Source organism: Pogona vitticeps, chromosome 2 (assembly GCF_051106095.1).
Source record: "Pogona vitticeps strain Pit_001003342236 chromosome 2, PviZW2.1, whole genome shotgun sequence".
Classification (NCBI taxonomy): Eukaryota; Metazoa; Chordata; class Lepidosauria; order Squamata; family Agamidae; genus Pogona; species Pogona vitticeps.
The window spans coordinates 12,738,242-12,748,514 of record NC_135784.1 but is presented as its reverse complement, the minus strand read 5'-3'; the positions used below and the strand labels follow the sequence as shown (position 1 = coordinate 12,748,514).

The window sequence follows — 10,273 nt, the reverse complement described above, 5'->3', positions numbered from 1 at the left end:
AATATTCCCTTCTTGGGCAAGGTGTTGGAGGAGTTCATGGCTTCTGAGCTCCAAGGGTTCCTGATTCCAATGTTCTGGATGTTGCCCCTCATGGGGTGAAATTATTGTGCTGCCAGGCTCCTCACATGAGGGAATAAGAAAGAAAGAAAAATTCACCCAGAATGCAGGATTCAGGAAAAGCCAGGTGCATTGTAACAATATAAAAGGCCAAATAATGAAGCCCAGTTTCAAAAAACAAAATGCAATTCCAAAAATGAAAACCAGTCATGCTCACTTTGTTCTATTTGGTTTATTTAATTCTGCCTTCTCTTTCATGGGATGAAAGGATTATAACTCACAGAACTCAGCTTCAGACAACTGCACATCCACCCTATCTTCTCTTTTTCCTTCTGTTTTTCCTTGGGTCCCACCCGGGTTGTGACCATCAGCAGTAGATTTATTCTAAACGACCCACACCACCATCTTCTAGGAAGGACGCTAAAAGCACAGGGTGGGTGCAGAAAAACGGAGTCTCACCTGTGGGAGCAGGCCCTGTTAGAGGGAAGACTTCACCATGTAAGCTTCAGCCACCCTGACTATGAATATGAAAACATTGAAAGAGCATTTGTGGGAGTTCTATTTTGCAAGATTCTCCCTGGTGTCATTTTTTAAAGACATTTAATAGGCAACTTGCTGTCATGAAAGGTGATTCTACATCATACCATTGGGCACACAATTCTTGATGTTATATTGGATCCGTGTGACCAAGTGCACATCATGCCATCTGCATTGCCTGAAGAGAAAGCCCAACACAGTTAAGCCGACATATCATATGATGTAGAGAAGAGCTGAAGTCCAGCCATAGTGTCGTTTCCATTCTCTGTGGGTTGCTTCATACGAGAGAAAGTTATGTTTCTAGCTAAAGGTTCTTCCACGTTCCATGCATTTCTACTTCTCTTCTCTAAGGGTTCTTTGATATGAACCCCACTTTCTGCTATGAATGAAGCTCCTCCCACATTCCATGCACTGATAGGGTTTCTAACCTGTGTGGATCATTAGATGTGAACACAGATCACTTCTCCGACAGAAGCTCTTGCCACATTCCATACATTTATATGCTTTCTCTCCTCTGTGGGACCTTTCATGTGAAAGTAGGTATGCACTCAGACTGAAGCTCTTCCCACATTCCAGACACGTGTATGGTTTCTCCCCTGTGTGGATTCTTTGATGTCTAGCATAAGATGAACTGTCACTGAAGCTCTTCCCACATTCCAGGCACTGATAGGGTTTTTCACCTGTGTGGATCCTTTGATGTTTATGTAAGTGTCCACTCTGACTGAAGCTTTTTCCACATTCAATGCACATATAGGGTTTCTCTCCTGTGTGACTTCTTTGATGTATAATAAGTGATCTACTGTAATTGAAGCTCTTCCCACATTCCATGCATTTATAGGGTTTCTCACCTCTATGGATCCTTTCATGTAAATATAAGTGCCCACTCTGATTGAAACTCTTCCCACATTCCAAACATTTATAGGGCTTCTCCCCTGAGTGGGTTCTTTGATGTTTAGTATATGATCCACGGTCCCTGAAGCTCTTTCCACATTCCATACATATATAGGGTTTCTCACTTGTGTGAGTCCGTTGATGTGAACGAAGGCTACTGCTTTGACTGAAACTCTTCCCACAGTCAATGCACGTATATGGCTTCTGCCCTGTGTGGGTCATTTGATGTGAACATAGGTCTCCAGTCCAACTCAGAGTTAAGCCACATTCTTTACACGAGTATGGTTTCTCACCTATGTGCATTTTTTGATGAGAACAAAGATGTGCACTCTGGCTAAAGCTCTTTCCACATTCCACACATCTGTATGGTTTCTCCCCCGTGTGGGTTCTTTCATGTGATTTAAGGACATGGCTGCGACTGAAGCTCTTCCCACATTCGACGCACGTATAGGGTTTCTCCCCTGTGTGGGTCATCTGATGCGAACTAAGGGCACTGCTCTGACTGAAGCTCTTTCCACATTCCATGCATTTATAGGGTTTCTCACCTGTGTGGGTCCTTCGATGTTTAGTATATATTCCACTCTGACTGAAGGTCTTCCCACATTCTGGACATGTATATGGTTTTTCCCCTGTGTGGATTCTTTGATGTCTAGCATAAGATGAACTATCAGTGAAGCTCTTTCCACATTCCATGCATTTATAGGGTTTTTCGCCTTTGTGGGTCCTTTGATGTATAATATACGATCCACTGTAACTGAAGCTCTTGCCACATTCCGTGCACTTATATGGTTTCTCGCCGGTGTGGATCCTCTGGTGTGAATTTAAATGTCCACTTCGACTGAAACTCTTTCCACATTCCATACATTTATATGGTCTCTCCTCTCTGTGGGTCATTTGGATTCAGGGATTTCTCCGGTGCCTTTTTTTTGTCTCCTTTGATTTTCAAACGTCGTTTTTCCTGTTTCCGACTCAGTTGTTTCCTGACTGTTCTTACCGTTCTGTTCTTTACCTGAGACAAAAGGAAGAAAGAAATCTTATTCCTAGTTCAGAACAGAAATGGAAGACATCGGCGATTATACCCGGTTTCATAATCTCCAAGGGTCCTTCCTTCTTTGTACCCTCGGCTCAACTTTGTGTTTCCTTTAGAATAGGATACACTTCCCAAGCTAAACTTTTTGATTCTTGGACTGAATCTTAATTCCCTGAAAGACTTCATGGTACTCCAGGACAGTAGAAGCTTGTGGTAAGTGAATCAGCGGATACTTGATCACATGGATATGGGTGTGGTACTGTACTCTTTTATCTGGTTTATTCTTCTTCTCCCCAGCTGCTAATGTTACATATGCTATCAGTTTTCTAATTTTTTACCTTACTGACATGACAAAGGAATTCTCAAAGGCTTCTATACCACTCTAAATGCTATCTGCATACCTAGTTAATCACTCTCACAGTAAACCAGCTAGGTAAGTGGTTTATGGTCATTAGATATTTCGGACTGTGAGATGGGAGGCTAGTCAGAGGCATCACAGTTGAGAAAGAAGCCTTGGTGATTATGTGGGCTACTCATGCTTTGAGGTATTGCCCTGTTTCCCCTGAAATAAGCCCTAACCTGAAAATAAGCCCTAGTATGACTTTTCAGGATGCTCGTAATATAAGTCCTACTCCAAAAATAAGGCCTAGTTAACTGAAACCCCGCCCTCCACCCTTGTGCTGCAACCAGAAGATGACATGACTGCATTTGAATAAACGTAGATGGTTGTACATGACATAAATAAACGTCCCCTGAAAATAAGCCCTAATGCGTTTTTTGGAGCAAATATTACTATAAGACCATGTCTTATCTTCAGAGAAACAGGTTATTTGTTGGGGGCTCCTTTTACTTTGGTCATGATCACACTCCCCTCCAATGGCTGATCCAAATGAAGGACACTAATCAGAGGTTAACTTGATGGTACTTGGCTCTCCAACCTTACTCCTTCAAGGTCCTATACCGAAAGGGCAGGGAACATGTTAATGTAGACTATTTCTCCAGGCAGGGACCTTGGGTGAAGAGCATTGAGGAATGGACAGCTGTCTTGGATGGTGGAGTATACGAGACAGGAGGTGAGTTGGAGGCATTATTCGCCAGAGTGCCATCCATCCTCAACCCGGAAAATAGGCCTGAGGAGAAAAGCGAATCATAGATTGTCCAGAAGAGGGTGCAGAACAGGGGTTTTAAACTCAATTTACCTGGGGGCCACTAGAGACAGAGGCTGGGTGAGGCTGGGCCGCATCAGATTTTCCTTAGCCGACAGACAGGTGGGCTGGCTGGCAGGCTGCAGTTCTGGATGGAGGGTGCAAGAGGTGCTGTCTTGGGAGAGAGCCGGCGAGCGAGGCAAGGCTTTTTAAAAATTGTTGACAGGAGAGGATGTGTGGGCGCTTCGGGGGGGCAGGCAAGGTGAGGGCCACAAACTATCATCTGGAGGGCCGCAAATGGCCCCCGGGCCGCATGTTTGAGACCCCTGGTGCAGAATAAACACCCTAAGGGAAAAGAGCTGGAGACGTTGATCAAGTGTATGAAGGAGATGGGGATAAGTGAGAAAGGGACAAAAGAAGCGGGAAGTAAGAAGGGGGAAGGCAGAGGGAGGTGGGGCAAGTGGTAGTTAAAAGAAGGGATGAGCCTTTACTGCTGGGTTGGGAGTGGATATGGGCCAGGGATCTGATTAATAGGACGGGATCAGGGTACTGAGGGAGGAGGCTGCCTACTGGAGGAGGTCCGCTATTCCCATTTGACCTTTAGGCGAAAGTGTGGAGGAGGAAGATTAGAGAGAAGAGAGAAAGGGTTGAGGAGGAGAGGTGAAAGAGAAGTGAATGGAGAGCTCTGGAGAGGAAGACGGAGGAGTTGAGAGGGTCTGGGAAACATTGGATCCGCTGGGGAATACCCAGTGGGACGACCTGCTCTGAGAAGAGGCTGTGCCCCTGTTGCCGGGTCCATCAACCCCCATGTTAAAAGAGTGGCCTTCCCCGAATAACCAGGTCTGTGGAACTCTAGTTATGGTAACCCCTTCATTGTTGAAGACTGAAAACCCCTGACTGTCCCTTTGACAGAAGGAGACAAAGACTCAGATCTAGTTAAGGGCACTAGTTTATTTGTTCATGACACGATAAATGTTCCATTGTTAAAAGAGCAATCCTTGACGGATGTCTTTTTTGCCAAGGAGCCAGGAATAGCTCCGGGACACACCGAACCCTCACACAGATGTAAACAACTCTGTTTAAGAGTTTTACATCAAAACATGGAACTTCTCCCCTCTTTCGACCCATTGATCTCACACACGAGGCTCATGAGGGTTTAATCCCCTCTGTTACAGCAGCTCCACTGGCCCCGTCTTTGCTGTCTTTCCGCAAGCAGACAAAGACCTCTCTCTCTCTCTCTCTCTCTCATTCTCTCTCTCTCTCTCTCTCTCTCTCGGTAAGCTTTCCCGGAGTGATCGGCTGCTGAGAGGGGTTCTGGAAACACACTGTTTTACCGTCTTGTTTTACCTCTGTTTGATCTCTTTTTAAAATTTGTTTACTCATTGTTGTTAGCTTTAAATACTGTCTTTTTAATGATATAAGCTGCCCTGGGTCCTTCTTTAGGCAAATGGTGTGATAAAAATATTTAAAATAAATAAACACCATGTCACATGAAGAAGTGGCACCAGCCCTGCTCAAGGCTGGCCAAGAAAGCCTGTCCAAAGTACAGGATCCAGCCCCACCACCAACCCTGGACAGTAATTCAGTGCAGTGAGAAATACAAAGAAGAGGGATCCCTGCTTTGGGGATCCCTACGAAGAAGGCAAAGGGATCCTTACCCGGAGAGAGCTTTTTCCTGAGATTCTCCAGTGGGACGTCCTTCTGCAGAGCCCTCCGGCCTCGATCCAGGATGGCCTGCACTCTAGCCGCCTAGAGTGGTCTAATATGATCAGATAGGCGGGATAGAAATAAAATAAATAAATAAATAAATAAATAAATAAATAAATAAATAAATAAATAAATAAATAAATAAATAAATAAATAAATACCTGGAAATGCACCACTGTGCCCTGAAAGGACCCAGGAAGCTGGAAAAGGAAAAGAGAAATTTGATGGCCAAACCCCAACCACCGTTTATTGGGTGGCATGTTAGAGGGAATCCCCAAAACACATGCTGGGCACCGCCATTCCCAAGGGACAGAGTTCCCTGGGAAATCCCTATGAAAAACTGACATTTAATGTCCTTTTCCTCCATTTTCCAAGGATGAGCAGCTTAAACCTGCTGGCCGGGGAGAAGTGGTTTCGGCGTTTATCTCCTTTTCCTGAAACAGTAATAGGCCCCCGTTTGCATTGCTGTCCCACTCTACCCCAAATAATTTTTTTTATGTGGAGAGGTAAGAAATCTTCGGTTTTGGGCTGGGGGGTGAATTAAAAAAAGAACAAAGGCAGGAGAAGAAGCCTGGATTCCCGGAGAAGATGAGGCATCTCAGCAGGGGCTTATGTCTCCAGCTGGGTTGGTTCCTGGAGGCTCCTGGACTCTCGTCCTTGCATCGAGGAGCTCCTTCCCTCATCCTGGATTCCCCCCAAAATGGCATGTATTGGACCTCTCCCCAGGGCCTTGAAACGGTCCGGAAGGCAGCTGCCTGATGGGTCCCTGGGCGGGGTGATCAGGATCATCATCATCACCTCTCTCTCTCTCTCTCTCTCTCTCTCTCTCTCTCTCTCTCTCGGAGGGGGGGGAGGGGGCTGTCAGAAGAGCCATCCCAGGCAAGTGGCCTGGATCAGGCCTCTCCTCCCCCACAACTGACCCCCGTCTTCTCCCCCCAAGCCCCCCCAACCCCTTGGCATCCCCTCCTGGAGCCCAGGAATTCCCCTCTCCTTCCCTTCTGACACCCATTTGTGTGAGGCGGGTGTTTGGGGGTCTCCTCTCAGGAAAGCCCAGGAGGACCCCCCTCCGCCCACCCCGAACATACACGGGGGGGCAACGGGGGTGTGATCTAAGCGCCAGCTGTGGGGGAGATTTGCAAACCCGATGGCACAGAAAAGATTCCCCCCCCCCCGCCAACACACACACAAACACAGGGTTTCATTAGTTTGGAAATCTCCCCCTCCCCTTTCGCAACCCCATATCTTTCCCTCCCCTCAGCTACAACCCCTTTTGTACAATGACACACACCCCACAATCCATGGCTCACCTCCTTTCAGGTCCTGATGGTGGAAAACCCGCAAGAAGGCTTCCCTGCAAAGGGGGGTGGGGTGGGAGTTCCTATGCCGACCATAGAGATGGGGGAGGGAAAGACGGTCACCCTGCTTCCGGTTCCGGTGGCGCCTAGAGCTACGTCCGCCTCGCCTCCCACTGTTCTAGCTCTAGGTTTCCCTTTTCCCCTCGGGAAGCTTTGAAGCCGGAATGAATGAAAGAAGGCGGCGGAGTGTGTGTGTGGGTGTGAAATTGCAAAAAACAAAAAAAGGGGGGGGGAGAAGAGGAGGGAGGCTTTTATCTTCCTGCAAAAAGAGAGGGGGGGAGAGAATTCATCCCAGTGAGGCGGGGGGGGGGTTGAAGGTGGAGATCCCAAACAGGAAACCTCAGCTCCCCGCCCCATTCCTAACCCACCACCACCACCACCACCACCACCGCGCCCTCCCCTCCTCAGCCCCCTTTCTCTCACTATCTCAGCTGGAGAAAGGCCAGAAGAAGCTGGGCCCACCCACGTTTTCACACCATTGCAAAACCACCCGCTGGGATAACCCCCTGCTTTCTGTCTGGTGATCTGCAGGCAGAGATGGTTGGAGAAGGGTTTCAGGAGGATCCAGGAGGATCCGTGCTTCAGATGCATGTTTTTGTGCTACTGCAGAGCTCTGTGCAGAGGAACCCTTGCTTTCTCTTGTAATCTGCAGATAGGATTCCCTTGTCTAATCCAGTGGTTCTTAACCTTTTTGAAAGAAACGGCCCCTTGAGCCATTGAGGAAGTTATCATCGCCCCCATCCCCGCAGTGATGAGATCTTATTTATTTATTTGTTTGTTTGTTTGTTTGTTTATTTATTTATTTATTTATTACACTTAAATCCAATGACCCCTGAAAACAAAATTCAATTCCAAGAAAATGAAATGCCCCCCCAAAGTAACATTTAATGATTTAGTTGCAAGCGAATTTTAAGACGCAAAAAGAAATATAAAAAGGGCATAAAAACAAACCGCAATGCAGGAACTAAAAATTTCAAGACAAAAACTCTTAAACTAAATTAAGATTGGAGGAAAATATATATTCATGCACATTGTAAAAAGGCTGCAGCCATCTTCACAGGTTTGGCTTGCTCCAGCGCCCCCCTACCGCCCCCCTTCTGCTCCAGCGCCCCCACGCCGCCCCTTTTCATTCTACCGCCCCCCTGAAAAATGAAATCGCCCCCTGGGGGGCATTATCGCCCAGGTTAAGAACCACTGGTCTAATCTTCCCAAATTTATCTGATTCTATTCCATGAGTCAGTATTGTGGCATAATGGCCTTTTGTATAAGGTTTCTTGAAACCCTAATAAATGTTTCTCCAAGGTTCACCCTTTCCAGGAAGTCAAATGCATCCAGTGAGGTTGCTGCCATTTTTTGTTTCTTTATAACCACTATATATAGAAGATTTATCAGCCTTTCAATAGCATCTGACCTTTGTCTGCATGGCACAAAGACATTGTGATCTGTGTGGATATAATTTGTTGCAGATCTATTCAACCTTTGGGCCAAAATGGAGGAGAGTTTTTTTTTTTTATCCTGATGACAACCCAGGTGCAAAGCCTAGGGATCCTCTTGGATTAGCCTGGAAGTCCAGATGTCCAGGATTCTGCAGTGGTCAGGAATGTCTTTGCAACATTAAAACAAGGGCGCCTCCTCCTGGCGAAGTCCGATCAGGACACACTGACGCATGCATTAGTCACATTCCGGCAGGATGACTGTAAATGTTGTACCTTCCTGCTCTGAAAGTGTTGCGGTGTTGCACTCTATGTGGGACTGCCTCTGGAAAGTGTCCATGAACTTCAATGGGTCCAGAATACAACAAACAAAACACACACAGACATCCTGTTACAGCACCTCCACTGTCTGCTCAGCCGTTTCCAGGCAGAATTCAAAATGCTGTACCTGTCTGCTTTGAATGTGTTTTGGTGTTGTTTATTTTTTTTTTACCCTTGTATTCCTTTTATCCTTTTCTGTATTCGTATACTCACAGTTCTCAGTTTTAAATGCCATTTTTAAAAGATTGTAAGCCACCCTGGGTCCTTTTTAAAGGAGAAAGGCAGGACAAAACATATTTTACATAACTTTTCTAAAGCGCTTGGTCTATATTTGGAAGGAATCCCCTCTAGTGGCCAGTTCTGATAATTGCATCATAGAAATAGGTACAATGGAACCTCTACTTACGACCGTTCCTACGTATGAACATTTCAACTTACAAACCGCTCTGTCCGCAAAATCTTGCTTCTACTTGTGGGTGGAGCTTCAATGTACGAATGGAAAAAGGCAGGGGAGAAGGGTGGGAAATTCAAACCATTGGTGGTGAAGAAGCTGCTTCTTTGTACCTCTTTCGCCCCAATGGTTAGGAAAAGGGAGGCTCAGCCTCCCAGATTTCCAGCACTGCTGCTACTGCTGCCGGGAGGTGAGCCGCAAGAACATCCCGGCTGGGCTCAGCCTCCCAGCTTCCAGCGCCACCACCACAGGCTTTCCCTGGGCTTCTGCAAGCGCCGCCTTTCTCCCCCGCTGCACGGCTTTTCCGCTGCCATGGGAGGCTTCCCTGGGGCTTGCCACAAGCACCACCTTTCTCCCCCACTGCACAGCTTTTCCACCACGATGGGAGGCTTTCCCAGAGCTTGCTGCAAGCACTACCTTTCTCCATCGCCATCTGCTGCCAGGCCAGTGTTTCCATGCTGCCGACGCAGGCTTTCCTGGGGTAGATGATGCCTACCAGGGGAAGCCCTGGTAGACCGGGCCTACCAAGGGAAGCCCTACCTATGGGCTTCCCCTGGTAGGTTCCATCTACCCCAGGAAAGCCTGCGTCCTGCATTGGTGGCAGGGAAATGCTGGCCCAGCAGAGGATGGCGGCGGAAAAAGGTGGCACCTGGGGCGAGCCTTGGTAAAGCCTCCCATGGCAGTGGAGAAGCCATGCAGTGGGGGGATAAAGGTGGCACTTGTGGGGAGCCGTCAGAAAGCCTCCCATGGTGGCGGAGAAGCCCTGGTACGGCAGTGGCGGATGGAGCCTGGGGCCCTCCTGGCAGCAGCGGTCGTGGCGGTGGAGGTAAGGTGCTGCTTTTTACAAATTGTTTTCAGTGTCTTTTGCAGGTGGGATTGGGCTGGTGGGGTTATGTTTGTTTTTTATTTTTGTTTTTTGCAGACCCAGGGGCTTGAAGTAATCTATTTTTTATTTTTGGGGGGTGGGTATTTTTTTTCTTTAGCCAGAATGGATTAATCAGTTTTCACTGCATTCCTATGGGAAATGGTGCTTCTACTTACAAATGTTTCAACTTACGGCCACCGTTCCAAAACGGATTAAGTTCGTAAGTAGAGGTTCCACTGTATTTCAGGGATTTTTCTTTTAATATTTTTAATAATTTCAGACAGCAGATAAGTGAAACAGTGGATACCAATCCCACTGATACAAGGGTCCTGCTTTATAGTGAACTATGCAACATTTTCTCCTTCATGGATTGCTGCCTTATCGTAGCGAAGGGGCTTGAGTAACTCACAGACGCTATGGGCTATGCCGTGCAGGGACACCCAAGATGGACAGGTCGTAATGGAGAGTTCTGACTAAATGC

The 10,273-nt window shown here is 47.1% G+C and overlaps 1 protein-coding gene across 1 annotated transcript in view; it reads right to left on the bottom strand.

Annotated features, from left to right (window-relative positions):
- Positions 1 to 274: 274 nt before the first annotated feature.
- LOC140703857 (uncharacterized) overlaps positions 275 to 10,273 on the bottom strand; it is a 47,416-nt gene continuing 37,417 nt past the window's right edge. Inside the window, 1 exon segment of the mRNA XM_078387984.1 lies at positions 275 to 2,361. Coding sequence (XP_078244110.1) covers positions 1,018 to 2,361 — 1,344 coding nt within the window. The 3' untranslated portion in view covers positions 275 to 1,017.